This window comes from Chanos chanos, chromosome 1 (genome assembly GCF_902362185.1).
Source record: "Chanos chanos chromosome 1, fChaCha1.1, whole genome shotgun sequence".
Lineage (NCBI taxonomy): Eukaryota > Metazoa > Chordata > Actinopteri > Gonorynchiformes > Chanidae > Chanos > Chanos chanos.
Window position 1 is genome coordinate 55,703,794 of NC_044495.1, and position 19,883 is coordinate 55,723,676.

Consider the following 19,883-nt stretch of genomic DNA (forward strand, 5'->3'; position numbering starts at 1 on the left):
GTGTGTGTAATTATACACCACCGTTAATTTCCTTCTCTCTTTCTCTGTCTCTTGGAAAGCTGTGGAGATGGCGGTACAGATGCTGGACGAGGCTGCTTCGTATTTCTCTCTGTTGGACTGCAAGAAGCGTCTGAGGGATGTCTACTACCTGCAGGCCAGATTACACCACACCCTGGGAAACACCTCCCAACGCAACAAATGTGCCATGTTGTTCCGGCACCGTGACCAGGAGCTGCCCTTGTCTGGGTCAACTGTTGTGAACCATCTGTAGGCAAACAGAAACCATTCTTCTCCATCCCCTGGTCAGCAGGGCAGGACAGTGTGTGTGTGTGTGTGTGTGTGTGTGTGTGTGTGTGTGTTGTTTTTTCTCACAGATTCAATACAATACACAATACGGTCTCTCTCCAAGATGTTTGTTGCTCCAAGATGTTTGTTGTCATGGTTCTGGGAGAAGAAGTTGAAGTCTGAATAAATTTTATTTTGTACTTTAGTGAAATCAACTGTGTGTGTTCTTTGGTGGTAATTTATGAGTGAAATATTGGATGATCTGCCATTAAAGTGGGGGGGGGGGAACATGATCTCATTGGAACTGAATGTTAAATTTGCAATTTTGAGGTGGAAGTGGTATGGTTCAACATCAAATCAGAATGAAGATTGGAAGGGTGAACCACAGGAATACTGACAAAACTTATTTGTCTTTCTGGTGTTCGTTTTGTCACGCATTTAAGGTTACTTGGCCATACTAAAACAGCGTAAGCTTGGAGTTTCAGTTTGTACCTCTGGTTTAGGTTATATCCAATGAAAGCTCTGAAGTTTCCTCCGGTTTTGTAACTACATGCAATATGATGCCTTTAAGACCACCTCCGCAGATACGTCGTCTGCTCTCAATATATCCGAATTCCAGAACTTTCTACCAGAGTTTTTACCCCTCCAAGATGGAGGCGCTCGGGGGTTATCCAACTAAATCCTCTGCCCGAAGAGCAAGCATGTTCTCTGTGTTTTTGAGTGTTGCAGTATGCATGGGTTCGTTATATTTGTTGCAGACAAAGTTGACGAAGTCGCGAAAACAAAAGGATTTCTACACTTTCGAAGTCAAGGACACCAAAGGGAGGACCGTTTCTCTGGATAAGTATCGAGGCAAAGTGAGTTAAGCAAAGTTGTGGAAAATTTAATAGGTACTGTAGTTCGGTAGCACAGTAACAATTATACTTGCAGAAGTTTTCAAACTCGTCATGTCAAACTGTACAACGGTAGCTGAATTTGATAACATGTCTGCTTGGATGCTTATAGGTGTCCCTTGTTGTAAACGTGGCGAGTCTCAGCGAACACACAGAGCAGAATTATCGAGCTTTGCAAGAACTTCATCGTGAGCTGGGAACGTCGCACTTCAACGTACTCGCGTTCCCTTGCTCACAGTTCGGTGAAACTGAACCCGGGACCAGTCGCGATATTGAAGCGTTTGCCAGGACAAATTTTGGCGTGACGTTTCCCATCTTCAGCAAGATCAAAATAATGGGATCCGAAGCGGACCCGGCGTTCAAATTCATCACAGGTAATTGGCTCGTTCATAAAGTGCTTTACGCTGAAGGGATGTAAATTCAACACCGAAATTTGAGTCTTTGATAAATTGATAACTTTATACAGTGTCTACCGCTATTCAGCGTCATAAGTGCTATTGCATCAGTAAATTCTGGATAGAGACCGTGGGCTCTGCTGTCTTGACTTTTCAGGGCGTCAGTCGTATCTCTTGCTCCTCCTTACATAAGGGATGGACTACTTCTACAAACGAATATTTCTCTGTCTTTACCAAAATAAGACTCAGAAGTGCGTTTAAGTTGTTCTTCTGTCTAAAATGAATTTTTTAAACAGATAGCAATTATTTGGATCCACTTCACAACAAGAGCATTAAACAAAGCATGAATAATAGAAGAGACCAGCACCCTATGCGATAAGCAGAGGTTGGTGTATCGATATAAACCGAGAACTAGTGTCACAGATTCTCAGTCGCTTGTGAGGAATGACAGTGGCCTGCATTAAACCAATATTTATCTGGTCAATCTGCAGATTCAGTCCAGCGAATTCCAAAATGGAATTTCTGGAAGTATTTGGTGAACGCCGAGGGTCAGGTGGTGCGCTTCTGGCGGGCGGAGGAATCCATGGACGACATTCGAAAGGAGGTGGCGACACACGTGCGCGACATCATAGTAAAGAAGAGACTGGAGCTGTGATGAACGGGAAAGTCACAGAGACATCAAATGCCGCTGGACAGAGCCTATTTAAATTGGTCGCATGTTCAGCTGAGTTTTAGGTTGCTGACATGAAAGGCCATTGGTTCATGATGGGCCTTATTCGCCTGCCAAAGAAATTTTTGCAAATGTTCCTAATGGTACGAAAGAAAGAGCGTGTGTGACTGTATTTGTGCGATCTCGCAGGAGAGTGAGACTAAGGGACCAAAGCCACTGATGTTTATATTATTCATGTAAATTCCTGCGTGAATTAATTTGTATTATGTCGGGTGAAGTTTTTTTTTTTATTTTCCTATCAGTGCGACCAGATGCTTAGAGGAGTGAGTCATTCATATGATTTTTCCATGAAGTTTTTTTGTTTTGTTTTATTTGCTTTATCATGATTTGACTTGAATTTAAAAAACAATAAACCCTGCGTCATTAAGTCTTTAGTCAGTAAAAAGTTTTATTACAAACAGCTCAATGAGCAGTAGTTTATATCAAGTGCTATATATACTAGTATGACTAGTATATTTTACTTATAATAAGTAAGATCCGGTTGTTTTATACACGAGCTGTACAATATTTTCATTTACATGTTCAGGCACAATCATATTGGGCTGAAAATACTCATTTAGCATATGAAATTGTCAAAAATGTATTTCCAAATGGATCCCAATGTGACCTTCATCACAGGTAATGGAACCATGTATTACATCATAGCATACAACCAGTCTCAGCCAATTGTTTTTCATTGGACACAATGGTCAACTTGTAACTAAAAATGGGCAGTTGATTGCTTTTTAATTACACTCCATGGTTTGATTTTGGAATCAAGTCATAAAGTGTAGTTTGGTAATGTTGGCAGAGATGTTGGATTTTCAGGACAGAATTGAATATAGCTTATCATTAAAAGGTAAATGTGTGCAGTTTAAGACAGCTTACTATTGTTCCTGGCAAGAATTTAGCTAATTTAGTTAGCTAAATTATAGGACTACTTCAACTTGGTCCTCTCCGATTTTCTTTAGAAGATTTGAAACAATTGAAAAATCAGTATATTTTAGTGTAGACACATTTTAGTCCCACTTGCGCGCGCACGCGTGTGTATGTGTGTGTGTGTGTGTGTGTGTGATCTTGTAGATCAAAACACGCTGTCCTTGTCGGCTACTGCAAAGTAGCTGATTGTTCGCATTCCTTTCACCTGAGTCTTTTGTGTACAAACATTTTACAAGGGAGTCTTGATCACCAAGTCTGCTTGTTTATCCAAAGTGTTGAAAAGTGGATATATCTTCACACCTGGACTGATGTCCATATCGCTGAATTGGAAAATCTTTGCCTTGGTCTCAGCATTGTAGAAGAAAACCCATCTCTCATCAACATCCACACACACGCCCATCACCCTCGGTAAACTTGTCTCTTGGAGTGGGGTCACTCCATCGGTGAGTGCGGAGAAGGATACCCAGTAATGATACAGGCAGTAGTAACCTTCCTTTGGGGAAAAGGTGAATTTCCCTCTTCTTGGAGCATTCTCCGTCGCCACTCCGATGGTGAATTCCTTGTTCACCTCCACGTGCCAGAAGTGTCGACCTGAGCTGAAACCCTGTCCTCCCAGGACACAGGCCCACTTGTCGAATCTTTCCGGATTATCGGAGACTACCTTTTTGCCTCTGTATCTCACCTTCTTCCCGTCGTCGGATATGATCAGGGCACAGTGTGCTGAAGTACGATCCACAGTGACATCAGCTGTAAAGAGAACACAGTTCAAAGTTGTAGATATTTGCCCTCTTTCCCCCATAGACTTATTATATGGGAAAATATAACAACCGGAATGACTAAAATGTTAGTCTGTATGTATGTACGTAAGAGTGAAGTCATTTCACTTCTTCAGTTTCACTTACCCGCTGTGGCGTTTTTCCCTTTGTTTATATATTCCGGGATCTTGGGCTTACTGGTGTTAGATGTCAGTTCTGTGATCTTTTGCTTAAGGTTTGCATTCTCGTTCCTAAGCATCAAGATTGCTTTTTTCAGACCGGCGTTCTCTTGAAGAATGGTCGACTTTGGAATTGCCTCGACTAGGTCGTGTTTCCGTAGTGCTTTATCTGTGTAGTGTTGCCTGATGTGACTCTCGCAAAACGAGGCCATGCAAGTCTTACAAGATTTCACAGCCTTGAGTTTTCTGTCAGAGCAGAGATCACAAGCCACGTCTTCAGGTCCAGCATAGGTCAGAGTTGGACTGAACGCCTGGTTCTCTCCGTCGCTGAAGTTAACTGGTTTTTCGATTGATCTGTCCGACACTTCAGACATGAGGCTGGGCACAGGTGATGCACTTCGACCCGACCAGGAACTAAGGAGGAAATGCATTTGAGCCCCATGGATAGAGTTCTGTCATGTAATGCCATAACAACAGCTTCAAATGTAAAAAGAGGATGTCGTTATTTTTGCTATGAGACCACCGGTCAGGAGCTTCTACAAGCTCAGTTCTCATGGTACAGAGCAGTAGCAGCTCTCTGAAAAAGCTATGGGATAGAGAGTAAAAGTGTGCAACCTTACCTTGCAGTTTCCAGGTTGTCCATTTCGATAGGATAAAAGGGTTGATCAAAGAACCTGCTGCCGAACATAGGCCCGGGACTAGGTGATACCTCTAACATCTGGCTGTGAACCAACACAAAACTCATTACACCACCAATCAAAATCCACTATTTCCTATTTGTTAAACATAATCAAACTGTCATTCTGTCGCTCAGAGTCAAGCAACTGAAGTGTTATACATAGATCCACAAGAGTCCTACCTCACAGATGATTTCATGAAAAAGAAGTAAGGATATTATATTTAAACAGATGCTACACAAAATACTATAAACTAAAATGAAATGGAGACAACAACAACAAAAAAAAAAAACGCTAGACACTTTTCAAATAATCATTGGTATTTCCCAATTCTGTTGTCTAGCTGTGAAGATTGAGCATAAAGCATGTGATTTCAATTTATAAGTCAGGATGAGTACCTAAGCAACCTGATCTGTTGTCTCAGCTCAGCGTTTTCTTGGTGGAGGTCCAGGTTTAGAGTCACCAGCGGGTGTCTCTGCAGTACTTCATCCGTGTAGTGCTGTCGGGCATGACTTTCACAAAAGGCGGCTGAACAGGTCAGACAGGATTTCACAGCTTTGAGCTTTCTCTCTGCGCACATATCGCAAGCTACGTCCCCAGGTCCAGCATAGCTCAGAGCTGAACCGAATGCCCGGTTCTCTCCGTCACTGAAGTTAACTGGCTTTCTATCGATCTATCAGTCCTCATAGACAGAACGCTGGGAACAGGTGACGCTTTCTGTGAGGACCAGGTGCTAAAGAGAAAATGAAATTTTCCCCTGTGAATAAAATTCTATCGCACATTACCGCACATAGTCTAATCTTTGCTGAAAAAAAATTAGACTATGTTAATTTCACTATGAGGCCAGCCACAGAAAGATGTTTACCAGCTGAACATTCATAGCTAAAAGATGTCACAAAAGCCGTTGGCTGTAGAGTAGAAGTACGCCAACTTACCTTGCAGTTTCTACATCTTCTGTGTCTTTAGTGTCATAGAACCCTCCACTCAGTGCCATTATACGGTCCTTCAACCTTAGGCTGTAAACCATCACACACTTCATCATATGAACCATTACAATACCTTATTACATATATACACAATATTAATATTATGTTATAGTGTTCTCTAACTTAATTTAATATCAAAGCGCTGTTAAGTCACTTGAAGGTCTGGTACACAGATTCACTGCTGCAGTGGGTTTTATGAAAAGGAAACTAAAGTCTTTAAACAGGTGCACAAGTAAAAACGATTAAAAAAAGTAAAATACATACTTCAGGTAATCCTTGACATTCCCTAAAGTGGTTGTCCAGTTGTAAAGACCTACTGCGAAAGTATGGGAACTCACCTTTCAATCCGAGGGGTATCTGTCCCTTTTAACTTGTTGAGGTCGGCATAGATCATATCAATGTCATCAGACACAGCACTGAATGAACGTGATCGTGAGCTGCCCTGCCTTTTACGGGAAAAACTGCCTTGTATTCATCATTTACTTAAATACAACTTAAATCAACCCCATTCCCTCAAAGTTATAGCAGTGGTTTTCATACCTTTTGAAACTGTGATGTCCTCTAAAACTCATTTTGGCCAAAGCTCTGTTCTGATGGTTATATCAACCAGCATAAAACCTGTGAATGTAGATTCAGACATATTTTCAGACATATTCATCCTTGCAATTTTTGTAGCTGAAGCTATGAAATGTTTAGAACACTCTCTCTGTCTGTCTCTCTCTCTCTCTCAGAAACAATCATAACAAAAAACAAGTACAAATAGTAACTGTGCTTCTACAATTCACTCTACAATATAAGTATTAATTAAAAGATGACTGTTTTCCCACTTTATGTCCTGTAACTACAATAAATACGTATATTCTCAATATTATTCTTACCGTGTTTTCATAACTCTTTAGGGTTTTTCTCGTAATCCGTCCCATTCGGAAAATGAAAGCTTGTTTGTCATCTGAGTTGTTTTTCAGGATCTGAGGTAATTGTGTGAGCATATCAGAGGAGGAGATGAAGTTGCCCTCAAAGTATTTTATGGAATGTAGTTGAACTGCCTGAGGTGCGTGCGTGTTGTATCATTGCCAGCGCTATGTTGATTAGCAGGACCTGTGACGAATGTACCGTAAGAAAAGATACAAACTGAAATCATACTCTGAAACCCTGAAGGACTGTGTGTGTGCACGTGCATGAGTTTGGGTGTTCAGCGATATTAAAAGCAATAGGTGATTTGATATTTTTTAACAGGGGGGGATCGCCCAATGGGAGCAACCCCCTGCTCCCACACCACCAACCAACACACACACACACACCCATGTACACCTCCCAAAGAACATTGCTGCAGGATTCCTTAACCATAACTGTGACATTTCTAACTCTACAATTCCATTTTATCCAGATATCTTCCTTCTCTCCCTACTATAATCGTCTTTTTATAACTGTGTATTAAAGTAATGAGTAAATACACCTTTAAATGTTATGCAGGGGATTGAGTTTATTCAGGCAGAGTTTTCTCATGTTTCTCACATTACACTGCAATCAGGGCCATTTTAAGATACACCCACATGACCCCTTAGAATTTCTTTTACCATCAACACACAATGCACATTGTCCAAAATAGAAAACAGAACAGTATGCTTAATATATCCAGTTAAAGTTAGTTAATGTCAGAAAAAAAACTCATCTCAGAAAAAAACTTGAAGATTACTGAAAATAAACATTGAACTATTTGCACCCCTGAAATAACCAGCCAAGGGAGTGGAATCTACAGATAAAGAACAAGTTTGTGTTCTCTGTGAAAATCATTATATGAGCATAGTACAAGATTCTGACTCCAATCTTCACTATCACTTCTGTCAGTTATTAGCTGCTCATAACAGACTCTATGTTGGCTCATAGTCGCACTCTGGCTGTTTGTTTTCACATACTCTTTACTGGAGGTTGCCAGCCAAGATATGGTTTTTCTGAAGCCAAGGCTTCACATAATGTCTTCGGGGGGGGGGGGGGGGGGGGGGGGGGGCGTTTCAGAGGAGGACCAACACATTTAATGAAAATCAAAGCTGATAAGCTTTTGAGTCCCAGGGTGGACCTCATTCCACTGATTGGCTGAAGCCGCGTTCGTATTCCGCAGTGGAGACAAGTGTGTTGACTGCTTATAGCAGAGGCTTAAGCTCCTTTGCAGGCAGGTTAACAAGGGGGATGCATTTTGGTCAGTTTGCTAGCAACTCTTTAACATCCCTCTTTAAATCGCCTCGTGATTATAAGGTTTTAATAAGGTTTTATTTATGTTGTGTGTTCCTTTGTCTCCTCATTTTGTGCAAGAGTGTTCCTTTTTCTGTCTTATTACAAAGGGCTCATACTCACAACACACGGCTAGAGGAAATCATTGTAATACCAACTCCAGCTGTTTAGCACTTGGGGAAAACTTATAAGAGCAGAGATAACCATTTGTCAGAAAATGGGAAAAGTAAATTAACAAACACACAAAAGGCAAAGGTAAGGTTTAAAAAAAATCATCAAATTTAACAAGCAGGCACTCTATTTTCTTGAAATAACAAAGAAAGTTGATCTGTCATGTCAGCTATAATCTAATGATTATGTTAAAAAAAAACGGTCGGTAATTACCATGTTGTAGCAGAGGGTGAACATGACAGGACGATTAATGGTCTTCTCGTGTTGTAAAAGATGATCGCCATGTATCTAATTCTAATAATTCAATTAACTTGAAAAGTACGTGTTTTACAAGTGGGGCATTAAAGCGCCTGTTTGATAGACACACATTTAGTATGTTTGCGACAGAGTTGCGGTTATTACCCAACGACTTTCTTACCCTGACATAATCTGTACCTACCCCTGCTACCTCTGAACTCTGAGCTAACCATTCAACGACCGTTGAAGATGACAGTTGCGATGACCTTCCAGTGCCGAAAACAGAAGGGGCTAAAGAAGACGAGGAAAAGCGACGTCACAGGAAAGGTACGATTAATTTGGTATCCTTTATAACTGACCAAAGTTACGACACTGAATCAGATGATCGTGAGCTTGGTTGCACACGCTCTTATCGAAGACGGTTCTGAAGTCGCGACTGCGGATACACTGTTCTCACTATACTGAATAATGTGATTCTTCTTCTCTTTCCTTTCTAAATCCGGCCTTTTTCTTTTTCACTTTGGTCATTTTTACTGAATTTTTGGCAATGTTCTGCGTTTTACATGCATATGCATCGCTGCCTGTCGACATTACGACCCTCAAGAGCTGGTGATGATTGCTAAACCAGCCAATGCGGTCTACCTTCAAAAGACAACTTAAAACCCAGGCTCTTACTCACTATCTAAGCCGCTTAGCCTAAATAGGGTCGCGGAGGGGTGCTGGAGCCTATCCCAGCATTGATTTGGCGAAAGGCGGGAAAACACCCTGGACAGTTGTTTCCCCAGTCTATGGCAGGGCAGACACACGGACAAACACATTCACGCACTCACTCACACCTAGGGGTAATTTAGTATGTCCAATTCGCCTGACATGCATGTCTGTGGTCTGCGGGAGGAAACTCTCGCAGACACGGGGAGAACATGCAAACTCCACAAACAAAGGACCGAACTAAGGACCTTCTTGCTGTGAAGCGACAGCGCTACCCACTGCGCACCAACTATGAAAGTGAGGAGCGTTATTGATTAATACTTTTATGTAAGTCTTGCAATACTAGTTTAACTCTTGCAATACTTGTAATGACTCTAGAAACCAAATGTAATGGCCATTTTCCATGGCTCGGAATGGAGTGTGCGAGTCAGAGATGCAGAACGTACTGTCATCTATCCGAACGTACTGTCAGCTATAGCGCAGTGTCGCCTTACTGACTGCGTATATGGTTGCTATACCATATGTAGGTTATGCGTGTATGGTGTAACCGACCCAAGATTTACTCTTCACACAATAACGTGAAGAGTTTTCGCCCTCTACTGGATACACTACCCAATGCAAAATAATTGTGTGTATTGTAGTTTTTCACGAGTGACTCACATACTCACATAAATTGTCACAGGTGCGGTGTTATCGTCGAACATATTGATAGTTGCCACTCGCAGTGTGTGGCGCCGTGGCTTAGTTGGTTAAAGCGCCTGTCTAGTAAACAGGAGATCCTGGGTTCGAATCCCAGCGGTGCCCACTTGTGGACAAAGCAAGAATTTATCCTTATGTGCCACAAAGTTTGTCCAAATAGTCTTTATCTGCAGACCTCATCTCAACATCACTTGTATTACTGCATCTACCCTCCTCTGTCTATTTACTCCTCTCCCCTTTCCCTCTTAGCTGAAATTCCAAAGTTTCTCCCTGTCACATCGCATGAATTTGGTGGCATCTGTCCATTTCTTTGATGTGTAACTGATGAAGTTCTGGGATTAGTCAGCAGTGTGTTACATAGTTTCTCCTTGAGTCTTTCATTTACTGTTCTGACCATTATTTATGTCTGTGGTCTTTAATAAAGAAAACCACAAAAGTCTATGTTCTTCCAGCACTCTTTATGTTCCCCTTGCTCTGACTTTGATCATTGGATAACCATGTTAATGTCACATTCTGGTTAATACCTCACCATGAACTACCTGCAGACCTCATGTGAGTTTCAGGCTCTGTGGCGCAATGGATAGCGCATTGGACTTCTAGCTCAATGGTGAAGCCATTCAAAGGTTGTGGGTTCGAGTCCCACCAGAGTCGCAGTGTTTTTAGTTCAGCTGGCAATGAGAGCCTATTCATGTTCAGTTGTCCTTCTGTGTCCCCAAAAAAAGACTCATGTCTGAGAACTTGTAGCACATCTGGTCATGTACATTTGTAGAGCAAGGTGCTTGCCTTATAAACAGGTATCAGTGGGTTTTAATCAGAGTCATACCTTGTTCAGCTCCATGTTGGTTTGCTCTGTAAGCATTGTGAGTTTGATTAGGAAGCTTTATGGCCTGATGCCATCGAGGGCACCTTAGGTGCTCTGACTTATCTTGTTATTGTGGGTTCTTATTTGAAATGATTTGGATCCTCCACAGCAACAACAAATGCTAATGGAAATCCCTTCCTATTTCACTACTCAATCAATGATTTTTTTTGCCGGCCACTCGGTGGTGTCCTTAGTGCTCAAGGCTGGGGGCTGGAGAATGTTGGCACTGATTGGTAAAATGTTGGATAATGTTGGAAAATGTTGAAGAGGTTGTGGATGTGATTGGTCATATTATCCAACATTGCTATAATGTTTACAGCCGATTCAGTCACTGCGGGGGAGACAGAAATTTTCGACAGGTAAAACATCATATAACTTTTTTCTTTCCTCCAAAAAATAAAATAAGTAACTATTACTTCAAATTGTTTCTTGGGTAACTTCAAATTGTTTCTTGGGTAGAAGCAGAGTAATTTACAAGTTAGGTGTTTGAGACCCTAACTGATCTGATTTTACAGTTTGTAGAGTGGTGCAACACTAATACTGTTCTTGCATTGTATACTATCAGAAGACTTTTGATGCGCAAAGAAGAACCAGATGAACCTGGCTGATGAACAGCCTAGGCTCTGTGGCACATTGGACTTCTCGTTAAGTGGTGAACCCATTCAAAGGATATGGGTTTGTGTCCCACTAGAGTCACAGGGCTACCAGGCTCTGTGGCGCAATGGATAGCGCATTGGACTTCTAGCTAAATGGTGAAGCCATTCAAAGGTTGTGGGTTCGAGTCCCACCAGAGTCGCAGTGCTTTTAGTTAAATCCCTCGAACCGGGGGGGGGGGGTGAACAGCACCCTCCCCTCCCTCAACATCCATGGCTGAAGTGCCCTTGGGCAAGGCACTTAACCCCCAGCTGCCCCCCCCCCCCCCCCCCCCCCCCCCCCCCCCCCCCCCCCCCCCCCCCCCCCCCCCCAGGAGCAGGCATGCTGCCCACTGCTGTGTGCAAGTGTGTGTGTGTGCACTCACTACCAGTGTGTACAGGATAGGCTCAATTCACTGCTCACAGTGTGTGTGTGTGATCACAGAGATTCTAAAATCTAAGCCAGATTGTTACATATATAATTTACTAACTACCATGTACAACATTTGTTGATCAGCAGCTAAATTATTTCTGTGCATATTCAACCTAAGCATTTAATCCAGTATCTTCTATAATTACTGCAAAAACATGTCATTCAGTAAAATGAATGTACCCTATTGATAAGTCCATGAAAATATGTGAAGAGCTCAGGCTTAAATGAAGAGGAGATATTAGTATATAGAACTAAGAGAGGGAAGGGAAAGCAATGGAGTCTCCACGCTCTTGATGAGATCTTCACAGCGGTTTACATCACAGAGAGAGAAGACAATAAGGTCATCACAGAACATGAGATGAGAAAGATTGACACATTGTACCAAAGATTACCAGTGTCAATCAAACACAACGACATTTTCAAGCCCTTATCAGGACAAGATAAAAATGTCAGTAGTGTGCTGACCATGAGAGCTGCGGGCATCGGAAAAACTGTCTCGCGAAAGTTTAAGTTCTTGACTGGGTTGAGGGAAAGGTAGATCCACATTTGCTACATATTCACACTACTGTTCTTTAGCATCACGGAGAGGCAAATAGAGTCAGATAAATATCTTGGGAAGATAAAATTAACACTTTGTGGTGTAAAATAAACACAACAATTGGAAAAAGGCCACCTGACTTTTTATGATGAAGACCTGAAAGGTTGTAGCACTGATTTCTGGGATGCATCAGTTTACTCAGGAGTATGTACCCAAATCTTTAAAGAAGACCTTGGGACATGTATGGGGATGGTGCTGTCTTTTTGTCATTCAAGCATTTGAGAGTTCTTTTGCAGTTATACTTGTTTTTCAGTCACACATGCACGTGCACTTTTTTCTTCAGAAACTCTTTAAAAAATGTATTTAAAAGGAGCACTTTCATTCTGATGTGAGGCCACAATGACATGCTAACGTTACTGGGCTAAATGAATGTAAATTCACGGAGAGAACCCTTATAAATTTGGCAGCGCTGTTGAATTTAAAAGGCAAAAGACGAGCATCATTGTTTAATACTTATAATAACTCTTGCAATACTTGTAATAACTCTAGAGACCAAATGTAATGGCCATTTTCCATGGCTCGGAATGGAGTGCGCAAGTCAGACGCTGAACGTACTGTCAGTTATCCGGAAAGTAGCACAGTGTCGCCTTGCAGGCTACGTATATGGTTACTATGCCATATATAGGTTATGTGTGTATGGTGTAACCGACCCAAGATTTACTCTTAACATAATAACGTGAAGAGTTTTCGCCCTCTACTGGATACACTACCCAATGCAAAATAATTGTGTGTATTGTAGTTTTTCACGAGTGACTCACATACTCACATAAATTGTCACAGGTGCGGTGTTATCGTCGAACATATTGATAGTTGCCACTCGCAGTGTGTGGCGCCGTGGCTTAGTTGGTTAAAGCGCCTGTCTAGTAAACAGGAGATCCTGGGTTCGAATCCCAGCGGTGCCTTATATGTGGTTGGGCAATACGTGTGTCCTTATGTGCAACCAAGACTGCTGAACTCTGTTGTTGGGAAAGGTGGCTCTTCAACAGTTGGAAAAAAGGCCACCTGACCCTTTATGACGATGACATGAAAAACTAGAGCTATGATGTCTCGGATGCATCAATTTACACAGGTGTATGTACCACTCAAGCATTTGAGAGTTCCTTGCCGTTATACTTGTTTTTTAGTCACAGATGCACATGCACTTTTTTCTTCAGCAACCTTTAAAAACGTATATAAAAGGAGGACTTTTGTTTTGATGTGAGGCTACAATAACATGCTAACTTTACTGAGCTAAATGAATGTAAATTCACAGAGAGAACCCGTGGCCGTACTGTTGAGTTTAAACTCATCCAGCCTGAAAGAATTAAATGTGGATGATAATAATATTTAATGATATAATAATATTTAATAATATTTAATACATAAGCTTCTCTCCTCTGGTCTGGAGAAGACACTGAACCAGTCAAACCTCTAAAATTTGAGAGAGAGCTGTGTATGGGTTGTGTATGGCTGACTTGAGAATCAGAAGTAGTAACACAACCAATAGCTTCACTGGAAGATCATCACTACAGACCGGAGAAACTACACTGATTTAACGGAAGAACATGCACGTTTGTTCTTCCAGTTTGCTAATAATGAAATATCTCTCAGTGGTACACACTCAGTGATAGTAACCCTATGTATTAGAATAAACCAAAAAATAAAAAAAAAAGTTATCATCTTAGTATTTTAACCACAGGCTAGACATTCCAACCACAGGTAAAACTGTTAACAGATTATTTTTTTGACCATGTTTTGGAATAAGCTGTTGTCTCAGTTACATTGTAAGAGAAGCCCATTACGTTTCACTGCTGTTGTGACCAGGGTTACAAACAGCTCTGAGAGACTGCAGAGTGGCTAGTATCACCCCCTGAGCTAAGTTCTCTCAAAATGAATGCATAATTTAGGAGGGAAGCAACAAGGGTATCTCGGGAGGATTAATTAAGATGGGTCATGCTGTGTGTTTCATACATATATTTAGGGAGAACTGTCCACAATGTTATTATACATAAAGAAAATGTCTCTGTATGTGTATAAGCACATACAAAGTGCACACAATGGAAACTGAGACATCTAGTGGCCTTTTATTTTTTATAGATATCACAGTACTATTCACGATACCAAAGTCTGGGTTAAATGGCTTCAAAAATTAGAATTGGAAGTAAATATGAAATGATATTAAACGTGCAATACTGTTCAAACTGTCTTAGTTCAAACCCCCTCACTCTCAAACTCTTGATGTATGAATAACTAACACATAGATTTGAACTTTTATTAAGTTCACTCATCTGACATTTGTAAGGTGTGTCATGGTTTTGAAAAGACCTGCATTACACTATACATAAACTGTACCAAACCTTAAATAAACAAAATGAACCTTAAAATTATTAACCCTTTTAAGAAATATCACTGAGGTGGTTGCAGACAGAATATCCGAATGTCTCAAAAACAAGAGATGTAAATCTATAACACTAAAAGTTTTTTTTTATACTGAGAGAAAAATGTAAATGTTTGGTACAGTACCCTATGTTGTGCTTTATTTGTATCACTATATTAAAATACCATTTGCAAAAACAAGAGTATTCTACAATTTGATTGGCTATACTGTTTAACTACAGTTTCAAAACCCCTTTGCATGATTGTTTATAAGAAAATTCCATTTTTTTTTTTTTTTTTTTTTTTAGAAAAAAATGAATACAAAACTAAATATTTACAGATCAAACCCAGCTGTGATTATGATGTTTCTACTGATCTTTATTCAAATTATTCTCTGTTGTTCTCCACTCCCATGTCATTTCAGTGCATTGCACATACAGACAAAGAGGGAGAGGGAGCTAATTTTCCACTCAATCTATTGCTCAGTTAAGAGACTTTATTTTCAGGTCATTTAAAGTATCCATTGTGAAAAACAGAGGGTATATCTTCTCTCCTTCTCTGAAGTCCATGTCGGTAAACGTGTAGATGTGACTCCTGGTTTCAGCATTGTAGAAGCAGACCCATCGCTCATCAACATCCAAACACACACCTAACAGTTTAGGCGCCAAGGTTCTCTGGAGCCGGGTCTTGGGATCGCTGAGAGCGGTAAACGAAACTCCGAAACAAAAAAGACACCAGTAACCCTCCCGTGGAGTGAAGGTTATTTTTCCTTTTCTCCGGGCTGACTCTCTAGTGACTCCTATTTTCCATCCCTCATTCAGTTCCACCAGCCAGAAATGCCGTCTGGAACTGAAGCCCCGTTTGCTCAAGACACACAGCTCGACGTCAAACCTCTCCGGACGATCAGAGACTGTCGTCTCCTTGCCATGTCTCATTCGTCTCTCGTCGTCAGACAGGGACAGTGCTGGATGAGCTGAATGAGGATCCAGAGTCAAATCAGCTGTGAGGAAGAATGTAATAATACATTAATTGGCCACACACAAAAGAAAAAAGAGAAAGGACTGTGCTTATGCTTATATTTTTAAAAAAGTATGCGAAATATACTAGAGCATGAAAATAGAGTTTGCATCTGTTTTCACGATCTTTAAAACTTGGACGCCGTCGTCGGTGACTAAACTGGGCAAGGGTCGCTAATTACATGAGTATCTGGGGGTCCAGCTAAATCGCAGTGATGTTAACTTTACTGTAGCGCCTACCTGTGGTGGGTGGTATTCTGGATTCTGTAATCTTATGTTTCAGGTCCGAGTTTATCCTCTCAAGCTCTGACTTTTCTTGTTTCAGTTGTAAGATGTCCTGACACGCGTCAGCGTCCACGCTCTCACGTCTCTCGGCTGTGTTCAATTCATCTTCTTCAACCTCTCTTTTAATTGCTTTTGCTTTGACTGTTGTCATTTCCTTTAGATGAATAAAGAAAAAAAAACTCTTTTACTGTAGGACATTTTAAGTTTTGCTTTGTTACATTAATGTTACTTTTTTTAAAACATACAAAATATGCGTTTAATATCAACAGACACCCAGATGCTGAAAGAGAGAATGTGTATCGGTAAATCATGTTAATGAGATACACACTTTTAATGAGATACTCCCTCTCATTAACTATGTATGTCAGCATACTTTTAGATCATGTTCAAATCTTACTATTAGCTGCACGTACACTGTTTAACTGATACTGAATATGTTTTAACACGGGGGATGAAATTCTTTGATTAAGATTGTAATGATTGATACAAAATTATCATTTCAATATCTAGAGTAAGACATTTTTAAACATTTAGAGCTCTGGGCTATTACCTCCCGGATGTGTTCAATTTTGATCTCATGTTGTCTGTGGTCCTGAACTGCACACAAATTGCAAATGAGTATCCCATCAGTCTTACAGAATATCTCAAGAATCCTGCGGTGCTCTGGGCACAGCCTGTGCTCCAGGTTATCGGTGACCTCCATCAGCACGTGTCCCTGCAGAGCTGGCACCGCATAATGCTGCCGGACATGGCTCTCACAAAAGGAGGCCAGGCACGTCAGACAGGATTTCACCGCTTTGAGTTCTGTCCCGTCGCAGACATCGCAGGCCACGTCCCCGGGTTCCGGCGCAGGGCTGAGGAGGCAGAGCAGGGCTGAATCCTGCCTGCTGCAGTTTCTGGACAACCACTGCTAAAGCTGAGTTTGAACAAAGCACAGGACCTTGGTGTCCTTGACCTTTTCCTGCACTGGGGGCAGCTGTAGTTGCCTGCATGCCCGGGTCGGGACCAGTAAGAGTCAATGCACTCTCTGCAGTAACTGTGACCGCGCGGGGTAGAAAACCGGATCTTGCAATATCTCCGTGCATATTGAACATCTGAAGTGTTTCTCATTCAACAGGCTGGCTGAAAACTCACTGAGGAGACAAGAAGAAGAAGAAGTAGTACTTTTATTGTTCCCCATAGAGAAATTCATCCTCTGAACTTGACCCATCCTACACGCACACACTAAGAGCAGTGGTTAGCTGCAGTACAGCGCCCAGTAAGGAACTCCAGTTCCTTTGAACCGCTGAGCGAACATGCTAAAACTGACGATGCATTGGCCGGGAATCGAACCCGGGCCTCCCGCGTGGCAGGCGAGAATTCTACCACTGAACCACCAATGCTATTGAGAAAGAGGCACATAGAGAAGATCCTGTATTTCAAACCTTTTCAAATTCAGGTTCAAAGAATTCGATTTCTTTAGTTGTATGAAAACATTCTGGAAGTTTTCATGTCTTCCATGCAAACGTTTTTCAATGCAAAGGGCTTTTTTTTCAATGAACTGAGCATCTGAGGACTCATCATTTTCCTTGAATCATGCATGAAGTACCTAATCTCAATTTGTTATGCTCTGATACTCTTTCAGTCAGATGATGGCAGATGATGAGGAACACTGAGAAAACAGAAGCACAATCTGCTTATAGAGAAACCCCTGGTATTGAAAAACACGAGCAGTTTTGTACAGTTTGTGCTCAATGTGAATGTCTGAAGGCTGCATACTGTGTAGGTGTTTAATTTTGTGTGTGTGTGTGTGTGTGTGTGTGTGTTTTAGTAAATGTTTTACAGGGTCTATACAGTCGAAATATCCACAATAAAAAGACTAGAAAGGACAAAAGTGAAATGTCATGTAAAAATATTGGTTTGTAATTTGCACTTGAGTAGATCTTGGGAGCTCTGTTCTCACCTGTAGTCTCCTCCACCAAAGTTGACGTGATGGTCAAATGACTGTTCACTTTTCATGGAAATACAGCTCGGAGCGGGGGAAGATTTTCCCTCCAACGACAATCTGAGTAATAAAAATATTTCACTACGCACGGTGCCGAGTCAAAAGAGACTAACGACACCAGAGCATGGTCAAATACTTCAACATGATATTCAGTATTCACATTTCGTCACTGAGAGATGTAATCTCGTACATTCATTTGGGAATCAACTTCTTAGACTTTACCTTAGATCGTGTGACGCGCCTTTAAAGTTGACATGGTGGTCGAATGACTGATCACTTCGCAGTGAGACGCCGCTAGGTGCAGGAGACCCTGATCTCTCTCGCTTGATTCGGCTTCAGCAAAACAGACACGGTTGATGTTCGTGGTTTAGGCGTGCTTTTAAAACGTTACATTTCAGTGCAGTTTTGGTCTTATAAATTCATTATTTATGCAAACCCAGTCTTACCTCATGGCTTCGGGTTGTCCAAATTTAATCCTAATGTTCTAGTTACCCTTCTTTTCCCAGACAGGAACAGGTCATAGATGAAGGAAGCGCTTTGACCTGCAAAAAGTATTCATTACCCACTTTGTTTTTGTCATATTGCAGAAATCGCTCGAAAGAAAGTCGGACGAGGGCACTGAGATACCTCGTCTAGATCTGTCAATCTAATGTTATCAAACGTTCTAACGAGAATCTTAAAAATTGTGTTTTACAAGGAGAGCAGATTCATAAGCAATGGCGATAATGCTACCACACATTAATATACATTACTGCAAAAAAAAAAAAAAAAAAACACTTCAAAAGTCGAAACTATAGTACTTACTCCAGGAGACAAGTTTCACTTTCGAAGTCCTTTTTTGAACCACAAATATAAGTTAACTTGTATGGAAGCCGAGAGAGCACATGACTGCGGAAATAATCCCTATAGCGATGGAAAAATAGCAGTTCATTGTTTTCACGAGATTGTAATGATTTCTCAGGATTGTAAATAGGCTGACTGAGTGTGGCCAGTCTGAAGCTGAGCGAGCCGTAGAATGCAAGAGTGCTGTTCACATAATGAATAGGTTTTCTGCAGATTACCTTTAAATTAAACTATCTTGACGAAAATGCCTCCATAAATCCGTCTAAGGTGCTAACTGTAAACTTAAAGAATTTTGTAGTGAAGGAATATATGATGGAGTTTGCATGTTCTCCCCGTGTCTGCGTGGGTTTCATCTGGGAGCTCCGGTTTCCTCCCACAGTCCAAAGACATGCAGGTTAAGTGAACTGGAGATGCTAAATTGGCCCTGGGTATAAATGTGTGTGTGAGTGTGTGTTTGTCTGTGTGTCTGCCCTGCGATGGACTGGCGACCTGTCCAGGGTGTTTCCCTGCCTTTCGCCCTATGAGCGCTGGGATAGGCTCTGGCACCCCCCGCGACCCTAGTTAGGATAAGCGGCTTAGATAATAAGTGAGTGTGAGTGAAGAATACATGATGTGATCTCGAGAAAACAATCATTTGTCATCTTGTGATAACGAGAAGCAAAAAAAGTTTTGCTGTCACGTCGTTTCTCGGCGTCCAAACACTCTCGGCGTTCATCCTAACACAACTTTTCAGTTAGGCTACCGCCAACTCACCTGTACCTACATCACTTGTGTTCAGCATCCTTCAAGTTTTTTTTCTTTTTCTTTTCTTTTTTTTTTTTTTTTTGCACACGTCTACAGTACAGGTAGCATTACAAATCGCAGGGAGGGCGTTTGGAATAACGTGAAGAAACCCACAGCCCTAAATATGCTTTTTCTTGCGTATCAGTTTAACTTACAAACCATATGTAGACTATAGCCTACGCTTTTAACACTCTGCTGATGCACTGTAGGGTTTATTCTCTCCTTGCAGC

General features: G+C 41.3%; 2 protein-coding genes and 5 non-coding genes across 9 annotated transcripts in view; 6 read left to right on the forward strand and 1 right to left on the reverse strand.

The window, feature by feature from the left end:
- anapc5 (anaphase promoting complex subunit 5) overlaps nt 1–271 on the forward strand; it is an 11,052-nt gene extending 10,781 nt beyond the window's left edge. For all 3 annotated transcript variants that reach the window (XM_030773534.1, XM_030773541.1, XM_030773549.1), the window contains exon 17: nt 60–271. In XM_030773534.1, coding sequence (XP_030629394.1) covers nt 60–271 — 212 coding nt within the window. The remainder of the gene's footprint in view (nt 1–59) is intronic.
- Nucleotides 272–935: 664 nt separating this feature from the next.
- Nucleotides 936–2,441, forward strand: gpx8 (glutathione peroxidase 8 (putative)). The gene is made up of 3 exons (XM_030787031.1): nt 936–1,142; nt 1,291–1,552; nt 2,065–2,441. Exons 1-3 carry the CDS (start codon nt 936–938, stop codon nt 2,226–2,228), a joined length of 633 nt encoding a protein of 210 aa, XP_030642891.1. The 3' UTR covers nt 2,229–2,441.
- Nucleotides 2,442–9,893: 7,452 nt separating this feature from the next.
- Nucleotides 9,894–9,967, forward strand: trnat-agu (transfer RNA threonine (anticodon AGU)). Its single transcript has one exon. It is a non-coding gene; the product is annotated as a tRNA-Thr (tRNA).
- A 457-nt stretch (nt 9,968–10,424) lies between these two features.
- On the forward strand, nt 10,425–10,513 carry trnar-ucu (transfer RNA arginine (anticodon UCU)). Its single transcript is given in 2 exon segments — nt 10,425–10,461; nt 10,478–10,513. It is a non-coding gene; the product is annotated as a tRNA-Arg (tRNA).
- A 918-nt stretch (nt 10,514–11,431) lies between these two features.
- Nucleotides 11,432–11,520, forward strand: trnar-ucu (transfer RNA arginine (anticodon UCU)). The gene is given in 2 exon segments: nt 11,432–11,468; nt 11,485–11,520. It is a non-coding gene; the product is annotated as a tRNA-Arg (tRNA).
- Nucleotides 11,521–13,215: 1,695 nt separating this feature from the next.
- On the forward strand, nt 13,216–13,289 carry trnat-agu (transfer RNA threonine (anticodon AGU)). The gene has a single exon. It is a non-coding gene; the product is annotated as a tRNA-Thr (tRNA).
- Nucleotides 13,290–17,354: 4,065 nt separating this feature from the next.
- Nucleotides 17,355–17,425, reverse strand: trnag-gcc (transfer RNA glycine (anticodon GCC)). The gene has a single exon. It is a non-coding gene; the product is annotated as a tRNA-Gly (tRNA).
- Between the last annotated feature and the right edge of the window lie 2,458 nt (nt 17,426–19,883).